This window comes from Geotrypetes seraphini, chromosome 8 (assembly GCF_902459505.1).
Source record: "Geotrypetes seraphini chromosome 8, aGeoSer1.1, whole genome shotgun sequence".
NCBI classification, from domain to species: domain Eukaryota; kingdom Metazoa; phylum Chordata; class Amphibia; order Gymnophiona; family Dermophiidae; genus Geotrypetes; species Geotrypetes seraphini.
The window spans coordinates 77616631-77632047 of record NC_047091.1 but is presented as its reverse complement, the minus strand read 5'-3'; the positions used below and the strand labels follow the sequence as shown (position 1 = coordinate 77632047).

General features: G+C 42.2%; 1 protein-coding gene across 3 annotated transcripts in view; it reads right to left on the bottom strand.

Moving 5' to 3' along the window:
* Positions 1-6156: 6156 nt before the first annotated feature.
* The window catches only part of NAA40 (N-alpha-acetyltransferase 40, NatD catalytic subunit), an 84173-nt gene continuing 74912 nt past the window's right edge, over positions 6157-15417 (bottom strand). For all 3 annotated transcript variants that reach the window (XM_033953562.1, XM_033953561.1, XM_033953563.1), the window contains exon 8: positions 6157-7659. In XM_033953562.1, the coding sequence (XP_033809453.1) occupies positions 7518-7659 (142 nt within the window). In that variant the 3' untranslated portion in view covers positions 6157-7517. The remainder of the gene's footprint in view (positions 7660-15417) is intronic.

Here is a 15417-nt window from a genome sequence, read left to right as displayed (position 1 = left end):
GATTCTGGCCCTCGAGGACTGGAGTTGCCCACCCCTTTGCTAGACCATGCCTTTTGCCACCTCCTGCCATCTCATGCTTTCTTTCAACTAAAAAGATTAGGTCCTTCAATTATTCTCCACAGATTACATACATTCCAAATGCCTGTATATTTTTTATACTCTGCAGTACCCTTCAGATGATGATAGATTCTAACATTTTATTGAGCTTTAAATCTAATTCTTTGCAGTCTTTTGGCAACCATATTTACTTCATACATATATATATACAGTGATCATGGTTGCTGAAGGTCAGACAGTGGGCCAGATGAAATATAAATATTTTCAGAATATATAGGGTTAGCAGACATCCAGGAAAACCTGGACATGTCCTCTTTGTAGAGGACTGTCTGGGCTCCCGGACGGACTTTCTAAAACCCAGCATTTGTTCAAGTTTTGGAAAGCCCTGACAAGCTCCGGATGCATCTGGAGGGCCTCTGAGCATGCGCGGATTATGTCACACACATTTGCACATGCTCCAGGCCCTCCAGACGCGGCTGGAGCTCATCCGGAAGAAGAGAGGAGGCATTGTGGGGGTGGGGCTTATGGCAGAATGGGGCAGGGTCCCCTAAGTATAACATGACATAAAAATTTATTTATATACCGCAATACCTCTCAATTCAATGCTGTTTACAAAAATGTCAAATACATATGGGTGTTGATATATTTTACAGTATTTGCTACTTTTATTATAACTTTTGGCTATTTCCTATATATTGTGTTATCAGCATACAGTATGTTTGGAGTCTCCATCATCAACCATATAAACCTAAGCTCATAGAAGCCAGCATACTTTAAGAAGTGCAATACAATTGGCTGAACCCGTGACTTGTTAGAACATCTCAGCAAAAATAAAATGAGAAGGAAAATTATCCATGCTGGCATGTCGCATAACTGCTTGCAGCCGAACAATTGAGACTCTGATCGTTGCTGCACATGTGGAACAGTAGTGCATATTAGTGCATCCATATGATACAGCTCTTGAATGGTGCTTCTGGCTCCCTCTGGGAGTAAAAAATATCACCCTTTTTCCATACTGAAATATACATTGGCAGCATACAGAAAAAAAAATAAATAAATACAATTTATGGGCTTCACAGAACAGACACTTTCAGAGCAGTCTTAAATTTCTGCCACATAACGCCTACATAACTCTTGGAAAACTGCCTGAATAATCCTTTCTTTTCAAGAATAATCGGCCTCAACGGCAACTCTTTTCACATGAACTTGCAGGTCCATGACTGGCCTGCTTCTTCATCGATCTTTCAAAATATAATCATATACCAAATTTTAAAATGTTTGCACTGGGCTTTATATTTGATTATTAGTATTATTGCCCCTGCTTTTGATTTTTCCATTCTGACTCTGTAAATTGGACTTTCTCCCTGTGAACATGTTTGAAAATTTACTGAATAGTTCCAGCTGTAGAAAAATGTGTCCCTATGAAAATGTGAAGCAAGCAAAAAGGAGTGGGAATGGACAAGATGTTTCCAGATGGGATCTCACACAGAAAAATGTGTTACATTTGTTGAAATATTAAACCTGAAAAGATGGAAAAGGGGAACCCCAAATTTATTCAATATTTTGTTGAAAAAGGCCATCCTGGCAGCTTTAACCATGCTGATAAACAGCAGAATGCAAAAGTATAATTCATTCTGATCTGTTATTTCTTTTCCTTGATTCCCATTAGTCCAGTAGGTTATATCCTCCAACCAGCAGATGAAGGTTGAGAAAGAATATAGTTTCCAGTGATATCACCAAGCATAAGAGGGCAGCCTGGATCTAGTTAACTATACTTTACCAAAGCCTAAACAGAGAAGAACTTACCAATAAATGATTTATTTCATTGTTAAGGCAGTACTTTACAGTACTATACAGCAATGTTTCCTACGTCGGTCCTGGAGTACCCCCTTGCCACTCAGATTTTCAGGATATCCACAATGAATATGCATGAAATTTATTTGCTACATTGCCGCTATTTTATGCAAATCTCTTTCATGCATATTCATGGATATCCTGAAAATCTTACTGGCAAGGGGGTAGTCCAGGACTAACTTGGGAAACACTGGTATACAGAGCAGTCCATAGTTCCTGAATCAGAGTAGCAAAACACAGGAGATCCCACACTCACAATATTCCATGGCAGGATGGAATGGTCTAGTAGAACTCAAGGAGAGGAAGTTAACACACAAGAATACATTTCACCTTCCTATTAGTCCAGCTAGATCAGTCTCAAACTTAAACCCTTTGCAGGGCCACATTTTAGATTTGTACGTACTTGGAGGGCCTCAGAAAAAAATAGTTAATGTCTTATTAAAGAAATGACAATTTTGCATGAGGTAAAACTCTTTATAGTTTATAAATCTTTCCTTTTGGCTAAGTCTTAATAATAGTACCAGAGCTTTATCCTTTGGGTCAAGAAATCAAGGCTCCCTGGACAACTGCCCTGCTAAAAGTGTAGTCATCTCTAGCCCAGATGTCTATCTTGTAGTGCTTCACAAAGGAATGTAGGAAGGACCAAGTTGCCACCCTGCAAATATTCTCTGCAGCAACAGCCCTGGTCTCAGCCCACAAGGTTGTTGGTGCTTTGGAGGAATGGGCCTAAGGCTCCCTGCAACCTGAGATCTAACCCTTATCTTGCCTTTTAAATAAGTGATAGTGGCTATCTGAATCTGCAGTGAATTTAGGACTGCGCCCTAATCAAACCCCTCTTGGAGAAATAGAATTGTGGGAGCTCTGCCCATAAGGGGAAAATGGACCTTTGAGGCTTGATATGGAATGCTTCTTTACTCTCAAAAGGAACCCACTACTGCTGCAGGGCCCCTTTGTCATAACTCCTGTCTCTCAAAATCCAGGCCATAAGCCAGAAGGGATCCAGGTCTTTCATAATAATCAAGCCTTGATGCAAAAACCCTCTCCCTCTCAGAAGGAGCAAGAACTAGTCCATTATCAAGTGGATTAAGTACACATACCAGGGGCACTTTGGCCAATATGGAGCTACCAGAACAGGTATATCACTATTCTCCATAATACTAAGCTTGCCAGGGAGGAAATACATAAAAAGGCTCCTCCTTGGACCAGGCCTGAAATCAGCACACCTATTCCCACTGATCTCACCAACAAGCTACTCTTTCTATATCCATTCTTGTTTTTCACACCTTCACAATTCGTGATTTACAAACCCCAATGTTAGAGGCAGACTTGGATATTGTAGTAATCACAGAGACATGGTTCAGCAATTACTGTACCATGGATGGGACGCAAACATACTGGGCAATAATCTTTTTATGAAGGACAGATATGGTCAAAAAGGTGGAGTAGCAGCTCTCTATGTAAAGACCAATATCCATTTGACTGAAATGCAGGGGATCTGAGGAAAGGAAGAAGTGAGAGATATATATATATTATATCTACATGAGAGATGGAACTTCTATCTACATGGGTATTGTCTACAGACCTCCAACTCAATTGCAGCAATTTGATAAAGATCTTGCTGCAGATATCCAAAAGCTGGGGAAGAAAGGAGAGGTGCTGTTGCTGGGTGATTTCAATCTGCTAGACGCAGATTGGAAAGTTCAGTTTATGGAATTGGGAAGTAGGGAGAAAGTGGATGCCCTTCACAGGGCTTTGCTCAGACAAATGGTGACGGAACCGACAAAGGAAAAAGCGATACTGGATCTGGTGCTCACAAATGGGGAAAGGGTCTCTAATGTCCGAGTGGGTGCCAACCTGGGCGGTAGTGATCATCAAATGGTTTGATTTGACATAACAGCTAAAGTGGAGGGCAGCCACACAAAACTCATAAGTCCTGGATTTAAAATGTGCGGACTTTAGTTACATGTGTGTGTGTGTGTGGGGGGGGAAGGTATCTGAAAAAAGAGCTAATAGGATGGGAGGACATAAGGGTAAAGGAAAACCAGTGGTCCAAGCTGAAAGAAGCAATGAAAATGGCTACAGACCTTTAGGTGAGGAAAACAAAAACAAGAGGAAAAAGGAAACCAATATGTTCTCCAACTAGTGGTGGAAAAATTAAAAGCTAAAAAGTTGGCGTTAATGAAATATAAAAATACTCAAAGAGCACAAAAGGAATACTGGGTGAAAATGAAGAAAGTCAAGAGAAATATGTCTGACAAAAGTGCAGGCAGAAGAGCAAATGGCTAGAAATATAAAACGAGGGAGACAAAAAAATTTTCAGGTACAGTAGAATCTGTTATCTGGCACCCATGGGGACTGGTGAATGCTGGATAATTGTAGTTTCTGGTTGCTTGAGTTACTGTAAAAATCATTTTGGTCTCCCTTCCCACCTCACTATCATACCTCCACCCCCTACTTGTAGGTCCAGAATCTGTTCTTCCTTTCTTTCTCTCTCCCTGTTTCCAAAGCAGTAGAGCTGGTCCTGACAACCCCTTCCCTCATGCCCTCCATTCCTGAAGCAGAAGAGCGATCTGACAACCCACCCTCCCTCCCTCCGCTGAAGCTGTAGTGGCAGCCAGCAAGCAGAGGAAGCATTGGCCAGCCCCGGCAGGGCCATTCCTCTGCCATGTCACTTCCAGAAGAAAGGCCCTGCCAGGGCTGGCTGGCTGGAAGCAGCCTGTTTACCAGCGCTTCCTTTGCTTGTCAGCTGCCACTACAGCTTCAGGTGAGGGAGGGGAGTTTGTCAGGATGCTCTGCTACTTTGGAAATGGAGGGATGTCAGGACCGACTCTACTGCTTCAGAATGGAGAGAGGGAGGACTGGTTGTCAGGACCAGCTGCTTTGGGAATGGAAGAAAGACTGGTTGTCAGGACCGGCTGCCTGCTGCTTTGGGAATGGAGGAAGAGAAGTAGATTTGTGGCTGCCGCAATGTTTCAGGAGCTGGAGGGAGATTTGTGGCTGCTGCTGCTACCTCTTGGGTGGAGGGAGGAGGTTGTTGAGTCAGGAGCACCACTTTGGACATTGTCTGAGGAGTGCAGGAGACAATTTTTTTTGCTGGTTGGTTGAGAGTGCCGGATAATTGAATACTAGTTAACTGAGATTCTACTGTATATTAGTAAAACAAGGAAGACAAAAAATGGAATTGAAGACTGAAAGAAGCTATTGAACCACTATGTGGAGGGTTTAATATTTCTGTTCCTCTTCATTCCTTTGGCCCAACATCTCTCTTTCACTTCCCCCTTCCTAGTGTGAGGGAACAGCAGCCCCCTGCTGCCCGATCGCCGCGTCCTGCCATCTCCCTCCCTCCACCTCACCTTAGGTGCCGACTTTAATTCTTCTCCCAGCAGCACGCTTTCAATAAGCCGCACACACGTGGCTGCTTGAATTGTTGAATGTTCTCCTCTGATGCAACTGGAAACAGGAAGTTGCATCAGAGAAGATTCAACAACTCAAGCAGCCGTGTGCGGCTTATTGAAAACATGCCACTGGGAGAAGAATAATTAAAGTAGGCACCTAAGGTGAGGTGGAGGGAGGAAGATGGCAGGACGCGGGATGCGGCGATCAGGTGGGGATGCTAGACCATGCAATCCATGCTTGCTTCACTGCAGAGACAAGACCATTCACCGCTCCATGGGGCGGTGAATTGCCTTGTTCCTGTTCCTAGCAGTGACCAGTTTTCTCTCCCCATTTTGGCAGGTTACCAACCACCGTGCCATTCTCTATTTACAATCTCATCGTCATCCCCTCCCAGTCAGGGTTTTTGCAAAAAAAAAAAAAAAAAGGAGAGGAGGAAGCACTACATAGAGAATAACACAGAGACACAGTTTGTCCCAGTCCCCGCAGACGCTATCTTCATTTGTACAAGCCTTGAGAACTCATGATTTTATATTTAAATCTTTTTATTAAAGTATGAAAAGGGACAATATTGTGTACAACTGTTTATAAATCACAAATAAAGCCTTTCATTTCTATCTTGTTTTGGTACAACCTTCCAAAAGATTCAGTTGCCTATGATTTCACATCATCTGGGAAGGTAATTGGATTGCCTTTCCGACATGAGTGCAGAAGAGAACCTAAACTGGGTAGTGAATGAACAGGAAAATAAGCATCTATTAAATGTTAGAAATGTTCTTTGATGCCAGCAACAATAGATGAATCTGTTGCAATAACAGTAAGATGCTTAAGCAGCTGGGCACATGATGGAAGGACATTGCAGATGGCAGATAAGACACAAATGATGTCATTTAACAGTAGATCACTGAAACCCAAAAGCAGCTTCTGCAGTTTTTTTTATTCATCAAATTCAGTTGCCAATTGTCTAAGATGTGTTTTTACAGAATGACATGTGGGCTCTGTCCCCGTCCCATGGGTACCTGCAGGTACCTGTCTGTGTCATTTTTTACTGCAAAGCCTAGCAAGATTTATTACTCTCTCTTGTTTACTTACTGACTGGCTGAGGCATCTTCACTAGTAGGCTCTCACCTGAATCAATTGCCAGCTCATACTTTTACTATCCCCTTTTCCAATACTGTATTGTAATCTGGCCTATTATAGCAAGACAAAATTAACCAAAAAAAACCCGACCCAACCCACATTTAATAATTCCCTTTTTCTTCCTCCAAAATAAATATAAACACATTGTATGGCCTTATACTTACAGACTAAACTTAAAAAGAAAAAGAAATCTCCATCTCTCCTACTTAAGAGTTAATGAAAACAAGGTAGTCAGACTTGACAAAAAAGCACCCAAGGAAAACACTGGTACTCAACCACCACAAACATGTTTCTCCAGCCATTCAATGCCATTATCAAAATGAGTTTATAAGAATCATTTCCTTCCGGATTTCCTCTGCACATACTTTGTCAGTTCCATCTTCAGTCTCTTCATTTTAAAGGTTATTATGTATAACTAATTCTTTCTGCACTCAGTTACTGCAGTGAGAAAATAGAACAAAGATTTCAAGCGGTGTACCCCTTTTCTGCAGTTTATGTTAAATGAATTGAATCTGCATTTTGAGCACTAAAGCTCATTTTCACTCAGCAGTAACTGTGAGCTAGTGCAGGCCAGGTCCTATTAATACATATGTAAACCATAGAAGCAATTCTACAATGGCCATGTCAGCAAAGGGATTCACTTTGTGACATTATGCACACCTGTGACTCTTCAGCTCTGATGATTTACAGTACGTGATATCACACCTGTTATCTGAGTTAAGGACAAATCTGACCCAGTCATTTCTGTTTTCACCAGTGTGGTTGCTTCTGAGGCACCAGCCTTTGAAGACTAAGTGCTTGGTTTTCTATCTGGCAGGTTTCAGCACATGCCTTTAGGGAAGAGTGAGCCTTTCAATTATTCCTTCACCCACCAATACCGAGTCTTTTCCCCCCTCTTCCATCACTGTCATATCAGAGCTTGTAGGTTCTGCTTCCAAGGCAGAAACTGGATCTCCTTCTCTTCAAGAGAAATATTTAGAAACTGGAAAAATCCATGGCTGGTCAGTTCCAGACTTCCAGACAGAGGGGGAATGGGGTTTTCAGAAGCCAGGTAGCTACAAGCAGGAGATCAGTCAGTGGCAACAGCCTCCGCTGTGACTGTTGCTGTGTGTGTGCTGGCCCTCTCCATACTTTGTTCTACGACTCAGGATCTCATAACTGCAGTCATCTCCACAGCACCCAGACATACTTGGAGAAGTCTCGTCAATTTCAAATCTGCATTTATAAAAAAAAAGAGAAGAAAAACAAACAACCAGTTTGCTTCTGTTTCCACTCAACACTTCTTATTCCTTCCTACAACTATCTCTTATGGAAAGATTAGGTTCTTACCTCGATAATCTTTTTAGTAGAAAGGAATGAGTCTTGAACCAGTGGGTTATTCACCTCTACTCACATTCACCTCTATTTGTGAGTTTGTGTAGAAGATGTCATCTATACTTTTCAGCTCTGCCTCCCCTATTTCTGCACTGTGTTCTGCTCCTCAGCTTGTACTAAAGCAGTTGACAGTCAGTACAACAAGGAAAAGATAAAGGAGTGGCACAGGGGAACTCCCCAATGAATCCAAATCTGTTCTGCTCTTAATCAACTATCATTAAAGAAAGCAAGTGCCAAAAGTAACATAAAAACAAGTTCAAGAAGTTATGATAAAAGATAACACAAATATAAGAAGAAATTGGAGATGATTGAGAGTAATTTTCATGTCAATAATTTGCGCTTGCTGAATTTTCCAAAGATTTTCTCTATAACACCTAGAGAGATGTTGAAAAAGTATTTTACTGAAATCCTGAATATTCCTGAGGAGTCTATACCTCTTTTCACACAGGCATACTATTTACCTATTAAAGAGCAAGAACAACAAGCAATTGATCAGGTTTAGCATGAATCGCAGTTGGATATAACTGTGATTCTTGAGACTTCGGAAAAAGATTTGGCTAAACTAGCAACTCTTTTGATAACCAGATAATAACTGCCAGATAATAACTGGATCATGAAACTGTTATTTAAAAATAAACAAAGAATTTATTGGCTTGAAAATACAAATATTTCCAGATGTGTGTAAATAAATTCAAAAATATAGATGCCAATTTCTGATGTTGAAATCGGGAGTAACTCTGATAGGAGTATTTTTCCTTAGATTTCCATGTAAATGCATTGTTAAATATGGTAATAACAAATATGTATTCTTTGATCCGTCTCAACTTACTAGTTTTCTGACATTGAATGCCTTGAAAGGGAAGGAACAACAAATTAGATAGTATGATTTGACTCTTTAGTTCAGTTACCAGACACTCGTTTTTCCTTTCTCTTTAGATTCTTATCTAAATACTTTATATTTTTTTCACTCATGTAAATTTTGGATCCGTACTGAAGACTTGAGAATGTCTAGGAATTTATATTTGATTTCATAGAATTTACTTTGTAAATGAATAATATTCAATCTTTTCTGTACGAGATGTTTCAATGCTTGATAAAATGTTTAAAATTAATAAAAAAAATAATAAAAAAAAGTCTTGAGACTGCTCATACCGCACATGTATCTGTGCCTTCCCGTTTCAGTTCAGTAACAAAGCTAAGCCAATTAGGGTGGGAGGGTTGTGAGAATATCCGCCTGCTGCCCTCAGATAACACCTGCCACAGGTAAATAACTGTGCTTTATCCAAGGACAAGGCCTCCAAGCCTCAGCCCAGCCCAAGCATAGCAAAAGGAGATACAGTTTGCCAGCCATGTAGAAATGATTCTCTTGGTGACAAGAATTCCAAGTCTGTTTGGATCGAAAGACAGGAATGGTTGTGTGGAAGCTTGGTGAGGTTTACAATCCAATGTATGGAGTACCGCTTCATCAGGGTGAGAATCTGATCTTGGAAAGAAGACCGGGATAACTAAGGACTGATTCAGATGAAACACTGAGATGACCTTCAGACATCCTAGTCCTTCTCTGACTGGACGTTTGGTTCCTGAAGAGGACCTGTCGGGGGGAAGCCACACTCCGTGAGGGAAAACCCCCATTTGCCACAACCGGCATGGCCCCAGACGGCACAGAAGGGCCCCAATACCCCATTTAATTTAAAAATAATTTATATACCGCAAATCTACAATTCTAAGTGATTTACAACTTATACACATATAGTACATTAACAAACAAACCATTTCTTAAAACATACAGTTATAAAATCAGTAAGTCACATCAGTGATGCCTAAGAACAATTTAATATCATAGAAACGCTTGATAAAACAAATATGTTTTCAGATAATTTCTAAAATCATTCAAGGACTCAATCAACCTTAAGTCCTTTGGAAGTACATTCCATAATTGAGGCCCCATGACCATAACGACTGAATCTCTAAGCATCTCTAATCTTATTTGTTTGAATTCCGGAACATCAAGTAACGCTTGACTGCTTGAGCATAAAGGACGTCCTGGAACATTGACTTTTAAAGTTGCAGCTAGACAGTGGGGTTGCTGGTCATGAAGAATCTTAAAGATTAATGTTAAGATTTTAAATTCAATATGCCAATAAATAAGCAACCAGTGTAATTGTTTAAGAATCGGTCTAATATGACCATAAATAGGACACCCTGAAATAAGTCTAGCAGCAGCATTTTGTGCTATCTGTACAGCTCGTAATTCTTTTCTTAGCAAGCCTACTAACAATGAATTACAATAATCAAAAAGCAGATATATAAAGGCCTGCACTAGAGAGTTGCGCGGGGACAGAAATCCCACCCGTCCCCGTCAAAGTCCCACCCGTCCCCGTGAGGAATCCATCCCATCCCTGTGAGAAATCCCTCCATCCCCACCCGCCCCGCGAGGAATCCCCTCCGTCCCCACCTGTCCCCGCGAGGAATCCCTTCCGTTCCCGCCCGTCCCTATAAACTTCAGAAATAGTTATTTCATTTAATTATGCTACTGAATTAAAGGCTCTGGTAGAAACCCGTTTACAAATAAGCAAAGAGACTTTATTAATTTGGAAATATTAATTGGGGTTAATTAAACGGGGTTAATTAAACGGGTTTCTACCAGAGCCTCTAATGTTTATAAATTTTTATCAACACAACTAATATACTACTTTATCCTAAAGCAAAAAAAAGAAATAGAATTTTTTTCCTACCTTTGTTGCCTGGTTTCTGCTTTCCTCATGTTCTCATTCAATTCCTTCCATCCACTATCTCTCTTCTCTATGCGTCTTCCATTTGCTCTGTTACTGTGCCTCTCCCTTTCTCCCTCCTTCCAAATTGGTCTGGCACCCATCTTCTTCCCTCTGCTCCCCCCATAATCTGGCATCTCTGTCTTCTTCCCTGCTAGCGTCTTCTCCCCACTCTCTCTTCCCCATTTCCCTTCAGCATCTTCTCCCCACTCTCTCTTCCCCATTTCCTGTCAGCGTCCTTCTCCTCCCTCTGTCTTCCCCATGTGCTTTCAGTATCCTTCTCCCCTCTCTGTCTTCCCCATGTCCTTTCAGCGTCCTTCTCCCCCCTGTCTTCCCCATGTCCTTTCAGCGTCCTTCTCCACCCCTTTGTCTTCCCCAGTGCTTCTTGACAAAGGGAGGCAGAGCAGGTCCCTCCTTGTTTGTTGACATAATACATGACGACTTGGTTGTCCATCCAGATGAGGACCACTTGGTCGTGAAGAAGATGTTGAAAAGTGTTGAGAGCCTTGAAAATCGCTCTGAGTTCCAACAGATTTATGTGACATTGACGATCCGTACTGGTCCAGTGGCCTTGAGTACGGAGACCATCTAGATGAGCACCCCAAGCGTAGGTCAAAGAGTCTGTCGTGAGGACCTTTTGATGAGGGGGAGTTTGAAAAAGCAAGCCTCTGGAAAGATTGGAAGAGAGCATCCACCAATGGAGAGACTTCTTGAAGGAAGGAGTGACTGAAATGTGTCGGGAAGGAGGGTCGCAAACTTACGTCCATTGAGATGCCAGGGTCCACTAAGGAATTCTGAGGTGAAGTCTGGCAAAAGGAGTTACATGTACTGTGGAGGCCATGTGACCCAGAAGTACCATCATGTGTCTCGCTGAGATGGAAGAGCGGGAAGACACTGTATGACAGAGTTGAAGAAGGGCTTCCATACGTTGTTGTGGAAGGAATGCTCCGAGTTGGATAGTGTCCAGAACAGCTCCAATGAATTGTAGAGTCTGTGAGGGCTGAAGTTGAGATTTGGGAAAGTTGATTTCGAATCCCAAACTTTGTAGGAACCAGGTAGTCCATTGGGTCGCTACAATAACCCCTTGAGAGGTGGAATCTTTGATGAGCCAGTCGTCGAGGTAGGGAAATACCTGAAGGCCATGATTCCGGAGAGCTGCCGCTACCACTACCAGGCACTTGGTGAACACTCTGGGAGACGAGGCCAGGCCGAAGGGTAGTACTCTGTATTGATAATGCAGATTCCCCACCCGAAATCTGAGATATTGACGGGAGGCCGGATGAATGGGGATATGAGTGTAGGCCTCCTTGAGATCCAGAGAGCATAACCAGTCGTTCTGCTCGAGAAGGGGATAAAGAGATGCCAGGGACAACATTCAAAACTTTTCTTTGACTAAAAATTTGTTGAGAGCCCTGAGATCCAGAATGGGTTGCAGATCACCCGTCTTCTTCGGAACAAGGAAGTAACGGGAGTAAAACCCCCTGTTCTGCTGTTCCAAGGGAACTGGTTCGATGGCATGGAGAGAAAGCAGAGCTTGAGCTTCCTGAAGAAGAAGGGCGGTCTGGGATGGATTGGAAGGATACTTTCTTGGATGAAGCTCTGGTGGAACCTGAGTGAAATGAAGAGAGTATCCTTCTCTGATGATGGTAAGCACCCAGGTCAGATGTAATTATCGTCCATCGGTTGTAAAAATGATGGAGACGATCTCCTATAGGGGGAAAAGGAGACAGAGATAGAACGATGGAGGTTATGCTCTGTACAGATTGAGAAAACTGTAGAGTGGCAGTTAAGTTGAGAGGTACCAAGCTGTCAGGTGTAGAGACTGCAGGTTGGGATGAAGTAGAGACCCCTGACTCTGTAATCAGAGAGAGAAAAACTGGTAGAAGCAGTGGCTCCCTGCTTCTGATTTGAAGTAGAAGGGAGTACCAAGTTTGCCTGGGCCACCAAGGAGCTATCAGAATCATGGTGGCATGTTCCTGTTTGTCATGATGAAACACTGTAAAAGGTGGGTCGCAAACCAATGCTTGAAGTTCACTCACTCGACGAGCAGAAGTGATAGAGATCAAGAAGACCACTTTACAAGTGAGAAACTTAAGATGAGCAGATGCCAGAGGTTCAAATGGCAGTTGCATCAGACTGGCTAGGACTACATTAAAATACCAAACAAACGGAGGGGGCTTCAGCGGAGGTTTGGAGTTGAAAAGTCCTTTCATAAACCGGGATACAAGCGGATGAGTGGCCAGAGGTTTATTGTTGAAAGGAGCATGGAAAGAACTAATAGCACTGAGGTGAACTCTGACCGAAGTAGTCTTAAGTCCAGAGATGGATAAATGGAGATGATAGTCCAACACTGAGGGAATCAGGTTTCAGGTTTTATTAAAATTTAAAAAAAGCGCTTATAAAAGATTCTAAGTGATTTACAGTAGTAATAAAATATTCTTTGAGACATATAAACAACAGACATTACTCATGACTTACTATGGGGAGGATAGAATGGAGAACTCCAATTTAGATAGGAAAGCACAAAGAAAGGGGAAAACACCAGGAAGGGATCAAGAATTTCCTAGACGTAATTGCTGTTTGATTAAGCCTAGACTATGATTAAAGACGAGGAGGAAACATCCACAACATGAAGTGTGTCCACTTATGTTGATAGCATTGCTGAGTAGAAGGCTTTCTAGAAGCAGCTATAATGGCTTGGACTGAGTCAGAAAGATTAAATTCTCTAGACCAAGAGGTACCAAGCTGTTAGGTGCAGCGACTGCAGATTGAGATGTAGAAGAGATCCTTGATTCTGAGTGAGCAGATATGGAAAGATCTGCAATGGAATTGGATTCTTAAGTAGAAGGGGGAACCAAGGTTGCCTGGGCCACCGAGGAGCTATCAAGATCATGGTGGCTGACTCATGTCTTCAGAATGGGTAGGATTGGAGGAAATGAATGGAAGAACTTGTCTGTCCAATCTAGAAGAAAAGCATCTGCTTTGAGACGATGAGGAGAGTATTGTCTGGAGTAGAAGTGAGGTTGTGGGGAGACGTAAAGAGGGCTATTCGAGGAGTCCCTCAAAGAGAAAAGATATGGCACAAGAATGCAGAGTTGAGAGACCACTCATGAGATCAGAGAAATCTGTTGAGATTGTCTATGAGGGTATTCTGTTTGCTTTGCACATATATGGTTTTGAGAAATATGTTGCGAGGAATTGCACAGTTCCAAATGTGCCTGGTGGCATTCTGTTTGCTTTGCTCATATATGGTTTTGAGAAATATGTTGCGAGGAATTGCACAGTTCCAAATGTGCTTGGCTGCCTGACATAGAGGAAGAGAGCATGTGCCTCCCTGCTTGTTGATGTAGTACATCGCTACTTGACTGTTCATTCGAACTAAGAGGACTTGGTTGGAAAGACGATCTTGAAATGTTCTTAGAGGATTACATATCGCTCTCAGCTCTAACAAGTTGATGTGGAATGTCTATTCTCGAGTAGACCACAGACCTTGAGTTTTGAGACCGTCTAGGTAGGCTCCCCAAGCATACAAGGACATATCCGTCATGAGAACCTTCTGAAGTGGCGGAATGTGAAGTAGCAAACCTCTCTGGAGAGATTTCATAAATTCAACCACCGGCGAAGAGATCGACGAAGTGGCAAGGTGACTATGACCCATTGGCCTGAGACCATTGTGATGCCAAGGTCCACTGAGTTAGGTGAAGTTGAGTGAAGGAAGTGACATGAACAGTTGATGCCATGTGACCCATAACATGCATCATTTGTCTTGCTGAGATGCTTTGGAGAGTGGAAACCCAGTTGCAAAGATGAAGTGAGGTGTCCTGTATTTGTTGAAGAAGGAACGCCCATAGAAGAGTAATGTTTAGTAGGGCTATTATGAACTCTAATATCTGAAAGGGTTGAAGGTGAGACTTTGAAAAGTTGACTTCGAGCCCTAAAAGTTGAAGAAAAGCTATTGACAGCTGAGTTGCTGAATGCACTGCTTGAAGTGATATGTCAACCAATCGACCAGATGCGGGAACACTTGTAACCCGTGAGACCTTAAAGCGGCTGCGACCACTACCGGCAGTTTATGAACACTCTTGGAGAGGAAGCAAGGCTGAATGGCAGGACTTTGTACAGGAAGTGTTGATGAGCTATTTGAAACCATAGAAACTTTCTGTGGTTGGGGTGAATGGATATGTACAAATGGATATGTACATGTAGGCTGGACAATCAGCCGTTTTTTGGCTGTTGCTATGACACTGTAACCCGGAAGTGCTACTGGAAGTTGGATCCTGCAGTTCCTTTTTAGCAAGGGGCGTTTCTTGTGCCGGTGTGCACGGAAGAGGAGTGGAGTTTTCCAGCTGATACATTCCCTGAGGAACCCTATGAGAGGCGAAACAAGGCACTTGTTGGAGGATTGGGCATGGATTATGGATTGTACATCTGAATGGTGCTGTGGTGTTTTCATCTACAGTCTGGCCAGACATTTTCTACCAGTACAGCACGGCGTTTCAGACCATGGTCCCAAGCTAAGTAAAACTTTTTTTACTTTTCCTGTGCACAGTGATGGGTATATTACCCTTTTGATAATTACATTTCAGTGGTGGTGGAGTTTTTTGCCAGTGATAGTACATAAGCAGCTTGGACTTTAAACAGTATTGAAGTTGTTTACTGCTGCATTTAAATTTTTGAAGCTTTTTCTCCACTGGTTTGTGAAATGGTTATCGGGGGAGTGTCTCTGGTGAGTAATATTTTGTAGTTAAATTTTGGGATTTTTTTCTATTACTCTTTGTTTTTTTCTTGTGAGACAAAATTATAATTGTAATGCCATCCGTGTATATAT